This window comes from Oncorhynchus mykiss, chromosome 2, assembly GCF_057628025.1.
Source record: "Oncorhynchus mykiss isolate SJ-2025 chromosome 2, ASM5762802v1, whole genome shotgun sequence".
NCBI lineage: Eukaryota > Metazoa > Chordata > Actinopteri > Salmoniformes > Salmonidae > Oncorhynchus > Oncorhynchus mykiss.
Genome location: NC_143023.1, coordinates 50997894 through 51016049, shown reverse-complemented (window position 1 = coordinate 51016049; position 18156 = coordinate 50997894). Strand labels below are relative to the sequence as shown.

General features: G+C 44.3%; 1 protein-coding gene across 2 annotated transcripts; it reads right to left on the bottom strand.

Moving 5' to 3' along the window:
* Positions 1-227: 227 nt before the first annotated feature.
* On the bottom strand, positions 228-11945 carry LOC110491193 (transcription initiation factor TFIID subunit 6). 2 transcript variants are annotated; one of them, XM_021564551.3, is made up of 15 exons: positions 11697-11945; positions 7744-7904; positions 7469-7555; positions 6910-7063; positions 6599-6655; positions 6333-6449; positions 5953-6074; positions 5032-5109; positions 4414-4515; positions 4019-4201; positions 3795-3869; positions 3570-3695; positions 1788-1961; positions 1348-1539; positions 228-1099 (listed from the first exon to the last, which is right to left on the bottom strand). In XM_021564551.3, the coding sequence occupies exons 2-15, from the start codon at positions 7897-7899 to the stop codon at positions 803-805; spliced, it is 1920 nt and encodes a 639-aa protein (XP_021420226.1). In that variant the 5' UTR covers positions 7900-7904; positions 11697-11945; the 3' UTR covers positions 228-802. The 2 variants fall into 2 exon arrangements, with proteins under 2 accessions (XP_021420226.1, XP_021420218.1); XM_021564543.3 differs by having other exon boundaries at positions 10604-11906.
* Between the last annotated feature and the right edge of the window lie 6211 nt (positions 11946-18156).

Below are 18156 nucleotides of genomic sequence, written 5' to 3'. Positions count from 1 at the left end.
CTAAGTTTTATTTCTATTGTCAGCTGTTAACCATATTGTCAATCATCCTCCTGCACTTCAGCTTAATCCCAGATCCGTTTGCTCTCTCGCCAACTCCACTGCTGTCATTGTGAAGCCAAACATGTCATGTCTGGAAGAAAAATCCATAAGGAATTGACAAGAGAGCAGAAACTGACTGACATCCAGGCTACCTCCACTAATTAAAATGCGAAGCAATCGCCATAAAATCATTACAAAATCAGGTTTATTATAGTGTAAAAAAGGAACATAAAATCAATTAGAATGTTGGTTGAACCATTATAAATGCCCACACAGCTTTTAGACACGTGTGAATGTATGTACAATAAGAAAAGAGATGTGATTTGTGCACTTTACTGCATGCACCCATCCATCCACTCCTCCCGCCATCCCATCTGGTCTTTATCAATCACTTTCGCATAATATCCCCCTTTTCTGACAATTCTTCTGCTACTCTAGACTCAGAAGTTGCTAGTTTCCACCCCGGCTCCCAAAAGTAATCCCTTCCTCCCTCTTCAGGCACCTAATCTCTGTCCTATCAGAGAGGTAGAGGTATCTCTCATTATCGCCATCAACATCCAATCAGAGGGCTGTCTGACCACCCTAAGCCAATTACAAGCCAGTGTCTGCGTCGCAAATGGCACCCTATTCCTCATATAGTGCACTCCTTTTGACAAGAGCCCTATCGATCCTGGACTAGTTTTTAACAGAGCCCTAATGAGCCCTGGTCAAAAGTAGCGCACTATATAGGGAGTAGGGTGCCATTTGGGACGCAGGCAGTATCTTAGTGCGGGGACTGTGTGCTGGCCCCGGGAGAGTCTGAGCGATCCATCTTCATCCCGGCCTCCAGCGAGATGGGAGAGGTGGAGGAAGAGGAGGGGGGGAGCATGCCACTCTTACTCTCCAGGGAGGAAGAGGCGGACGTGGGGAGAGACACCACAATGTACTTCTGGAGGGGTCGCGACCCCCCCAGGCCGCCGGCCCCTCTGGACTCCAGCTTGACCAGAGGCTGCAGGGTGGAGGTAGCGCTGGCAACCGTGCTGGTTACCGAGGAGCCCGAGGAGGAACTCAGGGTGATCACCTGGAGGAGAGGGGAATATTACATTCCACATCACAACACTTAACTAGGGCATCGAGATAATCTAGAGGCTTTTATCAGAGAAACTTGAAGGTCTATAAAAAAGGAATGTATAGGATATCAATGACTGTATATTAAATGTGTAGTGAATCTAGGAGGACATAGAGTGAATACAAGAGTTTGTTTTTGTTACTATTTCAAATAATTGCAAATCAATATAAAAAAACAACAACAAGACTACCGTCCAGTACCTGCTGGGTGGAGGACGCCCCTGCACTGGTTGCCATGACGATGTACTTGGTTGCCGGTGGCGATGGCTGTGTTGGGGTGCCTGGTCGGGTGGACATGAGGGTGAGGGAGCTGGGAACCTTGATGATGCTGGGGGAACGGGACCCCCCCGACCCTCCTATCCCGCTCTGAGACACCGTTAGGGTGGGCCGAGGCTGCAACACAGACAGACAGATGGGGTTTTGTAACGTTACGTTGGATCATTACAGATGCTGATATTGTCAGTTCATATCAGCGTTGAGGTCAATTCCATTTCAATTCTGGAAGTTAACAGAAATTTGTATCATTTTTTTAATGAGAAAATTTGAGAAAATTTGAATTGGAATATAAATTGAACTGAAATGGAATTGACTCCGACCTCAAGCAGTTCATATACATGGTTTTACACATCTAGGTGCCCTACCTGTGTGATGGTGAGTGTGGTTCTGTTGACCTGCTGGGCCTGTAGTGCTGCCTGGGCCCGGGCCTTAACCACGTGGGAACAGAGCGTGGGCCCTAGGTAACCGTAGTCTGCCCGGTACTGCTCCATGTTGTCAGGCAGGGGACGAGTCTTGGCGATAACGCTGGCACAGTGTTTCTGAGAGAGAAGAGGATATTAGTCAAGGATGTCTCTCTTCCAGGTGGGTATGTGTAGCCAGTCTTAGACATGTTCAGTGGAGCTTTTTAGTCCAGAACTGGGCTTAATCTGTGTCTGGGAAACCATCCCAAAATGTATGTAGCGGTCAATATGATACGTTGTCTGTGGTCCTAATTAAAACAAAAATGTTTTATCATAAAGATGCATCTTCAATGAAATATTAACATTGTAGTCAACAATAATTCTCGGGCCGACTCTTTTCTCTGTATATATCAATGATGTTGCTCTTGCTGCGGGCGATTCCCTGATCCACCTCTGCGCAGACGACACCATTCTGTATACTTCTGGCCCTTCCTTGGACACTGTGCTATCTAACCTCCAAACGAGCTTCAATGCCATACAACACTCCTTCCGTGGCCTCCAACTGCTCTTAAACGCTAGTAAAACCAAATGCATGCTTTTCAACCATTCGCTGCCTGCACCTGCCCACCCGACTAGCATCACCACCCTGGATGGTTCCGACCTAGAATATGTGGACATCTATAAGTATCTAGGTGTCTGGCTAGACTGCAAACTCTCCTTCCAGACTCATATCAAACATCTCCAATCCAAAATCAAATCTAGTCGGCTTTCTATTTCGCAACAAAGCCTCCTTCACTCACGCCGCCAAACTTACCCTAGTAAAACTGACTATCCTACCGATCCTCGACTTCGGCGATGTCATCTACAAAATAGCTTCCAATACTCTACTCAGCAAACTGGATGCAGTTTATCACAGTGCCATCCGTTTTGTTACTAAAGCATCTTATACCACCCAACACTGCGACCTGTATGCTCTCGTCGGCTGGCCCTCGCTACATGTTCGTCGCCAGACCCACTGGCTCCAGGTCATCTATAAGTCTATGCTAGGTAAAGCTCTGCCTTATCTCAGTTCACTGGTCACGATGGCAACACCCACCCGTAACACGCGCTCCAGCAGGTGTATCTCACTGATCATCCCTAAAGCCAAAACCTCATTTGGCCGCCTTTCCTTCCAGTTCTCTGCTGCCTGCGACTGGAACGAATTGCAAAAATCTCTGAAGTTGGAGACTTTTATCTCCCTCACCAACTTTAAACATCTGCTATCTGAGCAGCTAACCGGTCGCTGCAGCTGTACACAGTCCATCGGTATATAGCCCACCCAATTTACCTACCTCATCCCCATACTGTTTTTATTTATTTACTTTTCTGCTCTTTTGCACACCAGTATCTCTACCTGCACATGTTCATCTGATCATTTATCACTCCAGTGTTAATCTTCTAAATTGTAATTATTCGCTCCTATGGCCTATTTATTGCCTACCTCCTCATGCCTTTTGCACACAATGTATATAGATTTTTTTTTTTCTACTATGTTATTGACTTGTTTATTGTGTTATTGACTTGTTTATTGTTTACTCCATGTGTAACTCTGTGTTGTTGTCTGTTCACACTTCTTTGCTTTATCTTGGCCAGGTCGCAGTTGCAAATGAGAACTTCTTCTCAACTAGGCTACCTGGTTAAATAAAGGTGAAATAAATCAAATAAAATAATAAGTAGAACAATAACAGTCTGTGTTCGGCTCCTCACCAGTAGAAGGCTTTGGACGTGGTCTGCTCCTATCTTATCGATGTTGGAGACCACAGGTCCCTCAGACACAGCTTTGATACGAGCTCCTTCTACAGTGAGCCTGGGCAGGATTAATGTCTTGATCACCTGGAGGGGAGAAAGAGATGAGAGACAGAGTACTCTATTATACCACAGCTCAGACCAGGGTAAGAATATTTCTTCAAATGGCAGAAAGGCAGTACTCACGTCAGGTCCTAGTTCAGACAGTCCAGCGATGCAGCCATACCGTGTCGTCCACTGGGTCTTCTCATCCAACCAGCTCTGAGAGAAAGATGAAGGGAAGGAGATGTTCATGGCTAATAATAACGCTTACTATCTCAATCCCAGTATTATATGTTATTTATTTAAACTAAAAACACATACACTTCCTTCCCAGTAAAAGGTGATCAATCGGACGCATCTCCACATACCTTGGTGAAGGTCTTGGTGATGCGTGACTGGATGTTGTTGGTGGTGGTGCTGAAGGTCTTACAGCTCTGGGCCATCAGACGGGCAGCGAAGTCCCTCAGAGCCCAGTGGTTGTCCACGTCAGGCCGCAAACACAGCTGCTTACTCACTATACACGTCACCACCGCTGGGATCAACTCATGCAGCTAGGCCACCACCAGGGAATCAGGGAGAGGAGCAAGAGAGGGACACATCAAATGGCAGGTGTTATGATCAGCAGTTGAGGTCTGTCTGTGTCAAAATGCTCCAGAAATAATTTGGTTTTCAGTTTACTGTGTGTAATATTGACCTGTGTCATGTGTTTAGTTTTAGTTTTCAGTAAACTGTGTATGATATTTAGTTGTGTTAGAACTCTTACATATTTCTCTAGGTAGAGTGTGGGGTTGTCCATGAGGGCCTTTACCATCCTCATCAGGTAGATGAGCAGGGCCAGGTTGTTCTGCACCACGTTCACACGGACCTACAGGAGGAGAGGAGGACGTAACAGAGAAGAACAAGCTAAAGGTCACAGGGCCAGGTTGTTCTGCACCACGTTCACATGGACCTACAGGAGGAGAGGAGGACGTAAGAGAGAAGAACAAGCTAAAGGTCACAGGGCCAGGTTGTTCTGCACCACGTTCACACGGACCTACAGTAGGAGAGGAGGACGTAAGAGAGAAGAACAAGCTAAAGGTCACGGGGCCATGATCCCTACTGCACTGAAACACTTAGGCTCTATCTAAATAACTTGAAAATGTATTCTCCTCATCTCCTTTCTCTCAGCTGCAATGATTGGAAATGATTGGACAGGTGAAAACAATATAGTGTAAGCTCATCATTAGGTTAGCGTTCACCTGGTCAGTTCTTTCAGATCAGTGCAGTGAATAAGATGAGGATGAAGAAAGGGAAGATTCGTTTCGACAATTGAGAAATAGTGTAGAGATTAGAGATTGACAGAGTAGAGACTAGAGATTGACAGGAAGGAAGAGAACCTCACCCCCTCAGAGATAAATGTGCTGAATCTGGGGAGCATCTGGTAGAGCCCAGGGTCTGTAGCAATACTCTGTAGAGCCTCCTGAAGAAGACAAGAGAGACATACTGGGTCAGAGAGATGGCATTATAACGTGGCAACAATAAGAAAACCATACACACAGAAATACAGTCATGACCCAAATGATTGGCACCCTTGATAAAAATGAGCAAAAAAATACTGTATAAAATAAATAATATTCATAATTAGCTATATTGTATGCAAAAAAATGAAATGAAAATGATTTATTATTTATATTAATACAATTTCTCAAATAAAGATATTTTGTTTAACAAGTAAAACGTATTTTCTATCAAAAAGATAGGGGTCCAAATGATGGCACCCGTTTTCAATACACCCTCCCCTTAAGGGCACTATGCCTGTTTCTACCATGTTTTATGAGATTACAGAATTCAGACCATCCCCCCATACATAATCTGTGGACTGCTCTCTTTAATTCAAACCACAGCTTTTCAATGTTGGTTCAAGTCTGGAGATGGCCATTGCAAAATCACATTCTTCTTTCGACGCCAAACCCACTGGTGTGCTTGGACAAAGAGCTCTCTTTTCATGTCATCTGACCATAGCACCGGTTCCAATCTAAGTGCCAATGCCCTTTAGCAAAATGCACGCATTTACATTTGTTGGATGACATTAAAATATAGCTCAATTGGTCACGCACACCTGTGGTGGTTTTGAGAGAAAGATGTGATAAGCAGAAAATAACCCAAAACCTACGATAAAATATGGTGGTGGATCTCTGATGTTATGGGGCTAGTTTGTTTCCACTGGTCCTGGGCCCTTGTTAAGGTCTACAGCATCATGAACTCTACCCAGTACCAGGACATTTTAGCCAGAAACCTGGTTGACTCAAGACACAAAACTCACAGCTCTCTTGGCCTCACAGGACCCGACGCAGGCCTCCGTGATCTCCTTGTAGTAGAGCTGCTGTTCCACTGAGAGCTCGTGAGTACTGCGGGGCTTCATCCTCATCAGACCCTCCTTCTTACCTGGGAGGGACCAAACCAGAGGGACCACAAACATTGATTAAATAAGAATAGCTTTTCTAGTATCCTTTTCACACTACCGTGCTGAGCCAAGCTGCACTTCACTGGCTTAGTTACACATCTACCATAGCGGCTTGAACCGTGCTGGAAAGGACAATGTGAAAAGAAAATATCAGAGCCAACACAGTATGGTTCAGTTTGACATGTTATGTGTCACATACAATTTTAAGATGGCGTACAGACACATCAGAAGCTCCTGACCTTTAGCCTCTGCAGATATAGCTCCCTGGCCCTTCTGGATGGAGCCCTCCTCCTCCTGACCAGGCTTGACCACCTTGAGGGGCTCTGTAGACTCAGCCTTCTGCTGCTCTTTGGGGGCTGAGGGAAAGAGAAGGGGAAAGAAGTGAGATGGTATATACACAGTGACAATATACACATGATGGAAATGTGGTTGTTTAGAGAAGAATGCTGCTTTACTCAAGTAGATGATAGAGAAGGATGGAAACAGACACAGACAGACATCTCACCTGGGGGTGGGTTTTCTGGTATAGCAGGCTGGACACCTTCAATACTTAACCAGTGAGCTGAGGAACAGAAAACAAGAGAGGAGGTACAACCAGAGCTTGTATAACCAACAAACCCAAACACTTGTTTAAAGATAATACCATCATATGACATATGGATAACAATGGAAGTGGATCTAATAAAATACAATCAACATCAAAGTAAGTAGGTGTATACCTTTGAAATGTTTGAATGCGTCAGTATCATTCTGTGTGGAGGTATATGTTTTTGTCAAATCAATTCAACATTTTTACAAAACAAAATAGAATTATACCTTTGAGTGAAACGTCAAGTGGGACTCTAGGGAGGGGTGTGTTGATGATGTCACTAAGGTCCACCTCCTTCTCCTCGTAGAAGTGAAGCTCCCTCCCTCCTCCGCTGGCAAAGCGGAACGGGATGAACTCCTGCGACTGGAACCCATACAGAGGCTGTGGAGGAGAGGCCTCTATGAAACCGAGCACTGGGATGACTAATACTGTTCGCATAGATACACACTGAAACTGAAATGGTGCATGTATATGTGCAGTGACTTGAAATGTACAAGTCATGTGTAGTGACTGCCATCAATAAGTATGCCACCAATTGACTGATATCAATACATTCTGTCACACTAGCAACCCAAAACAGGTTAAGTTGAATTTGTAGTGGCTTTAATCATTTATCTGAAGATCGCTTAGTAATTGCTCTACTGACATTTTTAACCAAGTCTGTTTATGTAAATAACATCTAAAATGTTGCTTTCAATAAAGCCTATATATTTCATTGAGATCCTGTGAAATGTCCTCCAAAGAAAGAACCATTTCTCCATGATGACGTAGTATAGTCCCCCTCACCTCTACATTCTTCAGTTTAAGAGCATGATCTATGTCGCTTGTTGTCAGTTTACGTCTCTTTCCGTGGTGCATAAACTTCAACGCGTCCTGGAAGACAAAGGGAGGGGGAAAACAGAAAAGGATCACATTTCATAACATAATTACCCTGTGTACATTGGTATTGATATGAACTGAGATGCAACATGTCAGCGTGAGTCATCCAAAAAGAACAGATTCTCATTTTCCGCAAATCACTTTGCTACGGTGTGCCCTACTGAACTCGGCCCTGCTCTTACCTGGGCGATCTCCTTTATTCTGTAGCTGACCTCCTCGCTCAGGGCGGCACAGCTCTCCTCCTGTAGCTGCCCCACTCCTATGGACTCTGCCATGGCCTTCATGGACTCAGTGGGCAGAACCACAGTGCACTGCTTCGGCCTCCGCTCCTCCGCCATGGTGGCTGTGGGATAGAGGGATAGTTGGGAGGTGAACGAGGGACGTCAAGCTGAAAGAAAACTATTTTTCCTATGTTTTGGGTTCTAATGACCATGTTATAACTCACTTCCAGCTGCATCTTAGAAAACACACATTATTCTGATTCATTTAAAACGACTCATCTTGTTTTGAACACAAAGCATGCCTCTGAATCCAGGCTATATCCCAGGCTGTCACTGTATCTAATGTTAGGCTTCTGGAAATTCATGAATGGATGGTGAACGCAAGATTGCATAAATAAAACATAAAAACCTCATGATTAGAGATATTACCGATCAGATGACTGACCACCAGCTTTCCCACTCTACTGTAACGTCATTAAAACACATATTTCACCTCTCATTGAAGGCAGCACAAATATACTAGCTGCCAGTCAGCTTATGTTCCCTCATTCTGTCAGAATGGGCAAAAGCTTAGCATGCATGTGTCTTCAACTTTACATAATAATAATTAGACATTTAATTTGTAAAACTGCTTTTCAGTAGAGTTATCTCAAAGCTCAACTGAGGAAAAAAGTAAAACATTATATACAATAAAAATACCATACATTTAGAATCAATGGAGGTAAAATAGCAATAGTGGGCTAGGTGCGAAATACATTTTACATTGGGTCTAGGACTATGAAAGTCTGTAGTAGTGGGTTTTAAGTCCCGTTTTAAAAGTTCAGTGTGACGGAGCAGCTCTCAGATGGTCAGGGAGAGCATTCCATAGGCGAGGGGCAAGGGAGCAGAAGGCTCGGTCCCCCATAGTTCAGAGACGTGTCTTGGAGACTTGATGCAGCAGGGAGTTGCTGAAGCGGAGAGTGTGAGGTGGCTCGCTGATTGAGATGAGGTCACTGATGTAGGTGCACCTCAATCCATTCAAGGGTTTAAATCCAAGGATGAGGATTTTGAAGTCAATCCTGTAGTTGACCGGTAGCCAGTGGAGTTGGGCCAGGATCGGGGTGATGGAATCTGACTTCTTGGTCCTGGTCAAGTCCCTGGCAGCACTGTTCTGGATTAGTTGGAGCCTCTGTGGTGATTTAGCTGGGAGGCTCCCAAACAACACATTGCCGTAGTCCATCCGAGAGAAGATGAAGGCATGGATTAGGTTATCTGCATCTGGCTGGGAGAGTGAGGGTATGACCAAAAAATATAAATGACCAAAAAATATAAATGCAACATGTAAAGTGTTGGTCCCATGTTTCATGAGCTGAAATAAAAGATTGCAGAAATGTTCCATAGGCAAAAAGCGTATCTCTCTCAAATTTTGAGAGATTTTGTTTACATTCCTGTTAGTGAGCATTTCTCCTTTGCCAAGATAATCCATGCACCTGACAGGTGTGGCATATCAAGAGCTGATTAAACAGCATGATCATTACACAGGTGCACCTTGTGCTGGGGACAACAAAAGGCCACTTTAAAATGTGCTGTTTTGTCACACAACACAATGCCACAGATGTCTCAAGTTGAGGGAGCGTGCAATTGGCATGCTGACTGCAGGAATGTCAGCGAGAGCTGTTGCTAGAGAATTGAATGTTCATTTCTCTACCAACGTCGCTTTATAAAATGTGGCAGTATGTCCAACCGGCCTCACAACCACATGTAACCATCCGGCTTCTTCACTTGCAGGATCGTGTGAGACCAACCACCAAGATAGCTGATAAAACTGGGGGTTTGCACAACCAAAATAATTTCTGCACAAACCGTCTGAGGGAAGCTCATCTGGTCTTGATCTGGTCATCTGGGTCTTGACCTAATTGCAGTTCAGCATCGTAACCAACATCAGAGGGCAAATGCTCACCAACGATGGCCACTGGCACGCTGGAGAAGTGTACTCTTCACAGATGAATCCCAGATTCAACTGTACCGGGCAGATGACAGACGTATGGCGTTGTGGAGACCAGCGATGTCAACATGGTGAACAGAGTGCCCCATGGTGGCGGTGGGGTTATGGTATAGGCAGGCATAAGCTACAGACAACAAACACAATTGCATTATATCAATGGCAATTTGAATGCAGTGATACCGTGATGAGATCCTGAGGCCCATTGTTGTGCCATTCATCCACCACCTGGCCTGCATACTCACCTGACATGTCACTCATTGAGCATGTTTGAGATGCTTTGGATCGATGTGTAAAACAGCGTGTTCCAGTTCCCGCCAATATCCAGCAACTTTGCATAGCCATTGAAGAGGAGTGGGACAACTTTCCACAGGCCACAATCAACAGCCTGATTAACTCTATGAAGGAGATGTGTCGTGCAGCATGATGCAAATGGTGGTCACATCAGATACTGACAGGTTTCCTGATCCACACCCCTACCTTTAAGGTATACGTGACCAACAGATGCAGTCATGTGAAATCCATTGATTAGGGCCTAATTTATTTATTTCAATTGACTGATTTCTTTATATGGACTGTAACTCAGTAAAATCTTAGAAAATGTTGCATTTATATTTGTGTTCAGTGTAAGATGGAAAAATAGTGTTTTAGATATTTGTTTTATGTGGGAATCAAAGGACAGAGACGGATGAAACTTGACTCCTAGGTTGGAGATGACAGAGGACACGTGGATGGCCTGGCCAGTGATTGTAGGGCAGATGTTTGCAGCACTGGTAAACTGTTTGAGTGTCCCAATAAGCAAAGCCTCAGTCTTGCTACTGTTCAATTGGAGAAAGTTACCTTTCATCCATGCCCTGATGTCCTCTAGGCAGCTGCTGAGTTTTGCTTGGGCAGAGATGGTGTCCGGTTTGGTTATCGAAAGCGTGGAAGTCGATGTTATAATCTCTGACGATTTGGCCGAGAGGGAGCATGTAAATTATAAACAGGATTGGCTTGGAGTGGGTCTTGTCAATTGCCTGAGAGTCAGCCTGCAGAACTGGCAAGCGATCTTGGACCCTGGTGTCCATGTTGTACTGCTCGCAGTTCAATTTGCTGATCATTTTCCTACCACCTCGTCTGCATGTTTTCTGTAGACTGAGCTCCTTCCACACACTGTAAAAAAAATACTGTTTTTTTAACGGTAACTTACTTGTAGCCAGTTACCTGTAAGTTCATGTTAAAAAGTACAGTATGTTACCGTAAATTCCAAAGAAACGTTGGTTTAACAGTGCTGTACTGTTAAACCAATGTTTATTTGGAATTTACTGTACTGTTAAACCAAAGTTTATTTGGAATTTAGGGTAACATACTGTACTATTTGTTTACAGTAACTTACAGGTGACTGTCTGCCATTAAGTTACTGTAAAAACAACAGCATTCTTTTTTTTTTACAGTGCAGGGTTGTTCTCATCAGTTCAAAACTCCTTGTGTGTAGTGGAGGAAAATTGCTGCCATTTCTTAATCTTTGAACGAGCCTTCGGTCCAGGAGATAAAATAAAATGAGAAGAAGCTCAAGCCTGGTATTTGAATCCAAACAATTAGCCAATTGATTGATTACATAGGGTCCACAGCCTATAAAGCTACGTTAGGCTTCTTCGTTAAAACTCAAAGAGAGCGAACGGTAGTCATCGAAATGTAATAACAACTTGCAGGCATGCAGGCTAGTTAGCATAGCTAGCTACTAGACCGTTCCAGCCTAAATTACCTACCCGGTCTGAGATTTTACCCGATAGTTTGCAAGCGATTTACATATCAGAACCAAAAACAACATATGCAGCAGATTCTGCGATATGTGTTATTCAAACAATTTGTATACAGTTCCGTGCATGTTGTTGATGTAATGGTTAGCTAATGCTAGCGAGCCAAGTTGATTAGCCTAGCATAGCGCTCTTACCTTCCAAAGTTACCAATACGGTCGTAATACAGCAACAGGAGAAAATACAAAATTATTCAAAACAAACAAATACTATTTAAATATTTGACAGTGGTTCGTTTGCCAACCTAACTAATTACAGTATTTATTTATTTGTAGATTTATTTTTAACTGATTTAGCTATGGTTTGCAGCTCCGAACCCTTTTTCAGAAAATCCGCCATCTTGTTTTGTTTTTCAAGGTCCTCAAACATGTTTACTTGAATGTAATGTCATCCTATATTTTGAACCGTGGTAAATTTGTATCTATGGTGGTATACATTTTTATGAAGTTGGTCTTATTGTAAAATGTAGTTCCAATAATTATTTCCCTACAATATACTATTTTTTAAAACGATTTTAGAAATATTTCATACTACACATCTGTAAAGATTAGTTGGATGTTTTCACCAATCGGCTAGTTCTGCCTGTCAGTGATGGTTCTAGTTTTATTCTGAGCTATTTGCCCTAAATTTACATCCTACAACTCATTCCAACACTAATCCACAGGTTTGAAAGGAATGCAATCATAATATTTCTTACACCTATCCACTTCTTTTTAATCTGGGGACCAATCTATAATCCGAATTGGGCTCCCGAGTGGCACAGCGGTCTAAGCCACTGTATCTCAGTACTAGAGGCGTCACTACAGACCCTGGTTTGATTTCAGGCTGTATCACAACAGGCCGTGATTGGCCCAGCATCGTCCGGGTTAGGGTTTGGGCGGGATAGGCCATCATTGTAAATAAGAATTTGTTCTTAGCTGACTTGCCTAGTTAAATAAAGGTTAAATAAAATAAAAAATTCAGTAGAGCTGCTGAGGTGAGGACAGCTCATAATAATGTCTGTAATGGAGTATAATGGCTGGAATGGAGTGAATGGAATGGTATCAATACCATTCCATTTACTCTATTCCAGTCATTCTGAGCCGCCCTCCCCTCAGCAGCCTCCACTGGTTGAGTTACAGGTAATCTTTATTAATGAACAGGGACATGGGATGTCTCACTCCACAAAAGGGGTGCTACAGGTATAATGGGAACATGAATGTGGTTAGAATATAACAAAGTACAGGTCATACTTTGATGTACAGCAGATGGGCCACTGGCGGTCAACCCAATATGTCCCCCCTTTTGTAGGTCCGCAGACCAATTCCACACAAACAAATATATACATATATATATATACACCAGTCAAAAGTTTGGACAAACCTACTCATTGAAGGGTTTTTCTTAATTTTTTACTATTTTCTACATTGTAGAATACTAGTGAAGACATCAACACTATGAAATAACACATATGGAATCATATAACCAAAAAAGTGTTAGCCATCGTTTGCCTTCATGACAGCTTTGCACACTCTCTGCATTCTCTCAACCAGCTTCACCTAGAATACTTTTCCAACAGTCTTGAAGGAGTTCCCACATATGCTGAGCACCTGTTGGCTGCTTTTCCTTCACTCTGCAGTCCAATTCATCCCAAACCATCTCAATTGGGTTGAGGTCAAGTGATTGTGGAGGCCAGGTCATCTGATACAGCACCATCACTCTGCTTCTTGGTCAAATAGCCTTTACACAGCTTGGAGGTGTGTTTGTTCATTGCCCTGTTGAAAAACAAATGATAGTCCCTCTAGTGGTGTGGGGGCTGTACTTTGGCAAAGTGGGTGGGGTTATATCCTGTCTGTTTGGCCCTGTCAGGGGGTATCGTCGGCTGGGGCCACAGTGTCTCCCGACCCCTCCTGTCTCAACCTCCAGTATTTACGCTGCAGTAGTTTATGTGTCGGGGTCAGTCTGTTATACTGTATCTGGTATGTATATATATATATACATTTTTTTTTTCTCTCTCTCTCTCTCTCTCTCTCTCTCTCTCTCTCTCTCTCTCTCTCTCTCTCTCTCTCTCTCTCTCTCTCTCTCTCTCTCTCTCTCTCTCTCTCTCTCTCTCTCTCTCTCTCTCTCTCTCTCTCTCTCTCTCTCTCTCTCTCTCTCTCTCTCTCTCTCTCTCTCTCTCTCTCTCTCTCTCTCTCTCTCTCTCTCTTCTCTCTCCTCTCTCTCTCTCTCTCTCTCTCTCTCTCTCTCTCTCTCTCTCTCTCTCTCTCTCTCTCTCTCTCTCTCTCTCTCTCTCTCTCTCTCTCTCTCTCTCTCTCTCTCTCTCTCTCTCTCTCTCTCTCTCAGAGGACCTGAGCCCTAGGACCATGCCTCAGGACTCCCTGTCCCAGACCTGCTGTTTTCAACTCTCTCGAGACATCAAGCGCGGTAGAGATACTCTCTACTGACATTTACTCCTGAGGTGCTGACCTGTTGCACCCTCGACAACCACTGTGATTATTATTATTTGACCCTGCTGGTCTTCTATGAACATTTGAACATCTTGGCCATGTTCTGTTATAATCTCCACCTGGCACAGCCAGAAGAGGACTGGCCACCACACATAGCCTGGTTCCTCTCTAGGTTTCTTCCTAGGTTTTGGCCTTTCTAGGGAGTTTTTCCTAGCCACCATGCTTCTACACCTGCATTGCTTGCTGTTTGGGGTTTTAGGCTGGGTTTGTGAAGACACTGGAGGAAAAAAGTATCTATATCCACAGTAAACCGAGTCCTATATCGACATAACCTGAAAGGCCGCTCAGCAAGGAAGAAGCCACTGTTCCAAAACCGCCATAAAAAAAGGCAAACTACGGTTTGCAACTGCACATGGGGACAAAGATTGTACTTTTTGGAGAAACGTCTTCTGTTCTGATGAAACAAAAATAGAACTGTTTGGCCATAATGACCATTGTTATGTTTGGAGGAAAAAGGGGGAGGCTTGCAAGCTGAAGAATACCATCCCAACCGTGAAGCACGGGGGTGGCAGCATCATGTTGTGGGGGTGCTGTGCTGCAGGAGGGACTGGTGCACTTCACAAAATAGATGGCATCATAAGGAAGGACAATTAGGTGGTTATATTGAAGCAACATCTCAAGACATCCGTCAGGAAGTTACAGCTTGGTCGCAAGTAGGTCTTCCAAATGGACAATGACCCCAAGCATACTTTCAAAGTTGTGGCAAAAAGGCTTAAGGACAACAAAGTCAAGGTATTGAAGTGGCCATCACAAAGTCCTGAACTCAATCCTATAGAAAATTTGTGGGCAGAACTGAACAAGCGTTTGTGAGCAAGGAGGCCTACAAACCTGATTCAGTTACAGCAGCTCTGTCAGCAGGAATGGGACAAAATTCACCCAACGTATTGTGGGAAGCTAGTGGAAGCCTACCCGAAACGTTAGACCCAAGTTAAACCATTTAAAGGCCATGCTACCAAATACTAATCGAGTGTATAGAAACTTCTGACCCACTGGGAATGTGATGAAAGAAATAAAAGTTTAAATAAATCATTATCTCTACTAATATTCTGACATTTCACATTCTTAAAATAAAGTGGTGATCCTAACTGACCTAAGACTGGGAATTGTTACTAGGATTAAATGTCAGGAATTGTGAAAAACTGAGTTTAAATGTATTTGGCTAAGTTGTATGTAAACTTCTGACTTCAACTGTAGGTATTTGTGGTTGACCAGATATTCAAGGTCAGACCCATCCAGAGTAGTGATGATAGTTGGGCGGGAGGGTGGGGGCAGCAATCGGTTGAAAAGCATGCACTTAGTTTTACTAGCATTTAAAATCAGTTGGAGGCCACGGAAGGAGTGTTGTATGGCATTGAAGCTAGTTTGGAAGTTAGTTAACACAGTGTCCAAAGACGGGCCAGATGTATACAGAATGGTGTCGTCTGCGTAAAGGTGTTTCAGAGAATCACCAGCAGCAAGAGTGACATCATTGAACCCTGTGGCACCCCATAGAGACTGCCAGAGGTCCGGGCAACAGGCCCTCCGATTTGACACACTGAACTCTATCTGAGAAGTAGTTGGTGAACCAGACGAGGCAGTCATTTGAGAAGCCAAGGCCGTTGAGTCTGCCGATAAGAATACGGTGATTGACAAGCCAAAGCTATTGAGTCTGCTGATAAGAATACGGTGAGTGAGTCAAAAGCCTTGGCCAGGTCGTTAAAGACAGCTGCACAGTACTGTCTTTTATTGATGGCGGTTATGATATAGTTTGGGACGTTGGGCGTGGCTGAGGTGCAACCATAACCAGCTCGGAAACCAGATTGCATAGTGGAGAAGGTAATGTGGGATTCGAAATGGTCGGGGATCTGTTTGTTAACTTGGCTTTCGAAGATTTTAGAAAGGCAGGGCAGGATGGATATAGGTCTATAACAGTTTGGGTCTGGAGTGTCTCCCCCTTTGAAGAGGGGGATGACCGTGGCAGCTTTTCAATCTTTTGGGATATTTGACGATAAGAAAGAGAGGTTGAATAGGCTAGTAATAGGGGTTGCAACAATTTTGACAGGTCATTTTAGAAAGACAGGGTTCAGATTGTCTAGCCCAGCTGATTTGTAGGGATCCAGATTTTGTAGCTCTTTCAGAACATCAGCTGTCTGGATTTGGGTGCTCGCTGAAGTGTTTAAGGGAGCGTTTGACAGTGATGAGGGGTGGTCGTTTGACCGCGGACCCATTACGCACGCAGGCAATGATCACTGAGATCCTGGTTGAAGACAGTCAAGGTGTATTTAGAGGGCAAGTTGGTCAGGATGATATCTAAGAGGGTGCCCATGGTTACGGATTTAGGGTTGTACCTGGTAGGTTCCTTGATCATTTGTGTGTGATTGAGGACATCTAGCTTAGATTGTAGGATGGCCAGAGTGTTAAGCATGTCCCAGTTTAGGTCACCTAACAGTACAAACACTGAAGATAGATGGGGGCAATCAATTCACATATGGTGTCCAGGGCACAGCTGGGGGCTGAAGGGGCTCTATAACCAGTGGCAACGGTGAGAGACTTGTTTCTGGAAAGGTGGATTTTTAAAAGTAGAAGCTTGAATTGTTTGGGCACAGACCTGGATAGTATGACAGAACTCTGCAGGCTATCTCTGCAGTAGATAGTTAGGGATGGACATTTCAGGATTTTTGGTGGCCTTCCTAAGCCAGGATTCAGGACACGGCTAGGACATCTGGGGTGGCAGAGTGTGCTAAAGCAGTGAATAAAACAAACTTAGGGAGGAGGCTTCTAATGTTAACATTCATGAAACCAATTATTTTCCCATTACAGAAGTCAACAAATGAGAGTGCCTATGGGAATGGGAGCTTGGGGCTGCAGGGCCTGGGTTAACCTCCACATCACCAGAGGAACATAGGGGGAGTAGGATAAGAGTATGGCTAAAGGCTACTAAAAGAACTGGTCGTCTAGTGCGTTTGGAACAGAGAGTAAAAGGAGCAGGTTTCTGGGCGTGGAAGAATAGATTCAAGGCATCATGTACAGACAAGGGTACGGTAGGATGTGAGTACAGTGGAGGTAAGCCTAGGCATGGAGTAACGATGAGAGAGGTTTTGTCTGTAGAGGCACCATTTAAGCCAGGTGAGTCACCGCATGTGTGGGGGGTGGAACAAAAGGGCCACCAAAAGCTAAGGCATATTGAGCAGGGCTGGAGGCTCTACAGTGAAATAAGACAAAAATCACTAACCAGAACAGCAATAGACAAGGCATGTTGACATTAGGGAGAGGCATGTGTAGCCGAGTGATCATAGGGTTCAGTGAGTAGCTAGGCGAGCTGGAGGCACGGTGATTCAGACAGCTAGCGGGCCGGGGCTAGCAGATGGTCCTCGTGGGGACGTCGCAACAAGAGAGCCTGTTGAAACCCCCTCGGACGGTTATGTCGGCAGACCAGTCGTGATGGATCGGAGGGGCTCCGGGCCGGCAGCAAAGTGTCCAGGCAATTGGCAAAAGAAGTATTGAAGCCCAGGAATTGTCTGATGGATCTCTTCGGCTAGCCGGGGGATGGGCCTAGCTCGAGGCTAGCTCCAGGCTAACTGGAAGCTAGCTAGCTGCAATGATCCGGAGTAAAGGTTAAGAGCTTGCGGTATGAATCCGAAGATTTGGTAGAGAAATGCAGTCCGATATGCTCTGCGTTGATATCGCGCTGTGCAGACTGGCAGGAATTGCACCAGTTGAGGCTGGCAGATGTCCGAGTTAACGGGGATGACTGCTAGCAGTGGCTAACTGACTAGTAGCTAGTTAGCTGGCTAGCTACTGAGGGGGGTCCGGTTCTAAAGTATAAAGAATAGCAGATCCATACCACATTGGGTGAGGCGGGTTGCAGGAGAGTATGTTCAGTCTTTAGATAAGAAATTGAAATAAAAAATATAAAAAACATATATGAAATATATACAAAGTAAAACGCTATATATATATATAAGCTATACAAGCTAGAACCGCCAGTGCTAGCTTCACCAATTGGCACCAAAATTAGCTGTTCGAGTTTCGACGTTTACCCCCCCACCCGCGCCTCCTCGCTTGGATTGGCTAGTGTTCCTGTCAATCATGACTTCCAGGTCTCACTGCCATAGGCTACTTGAGCGCAGGT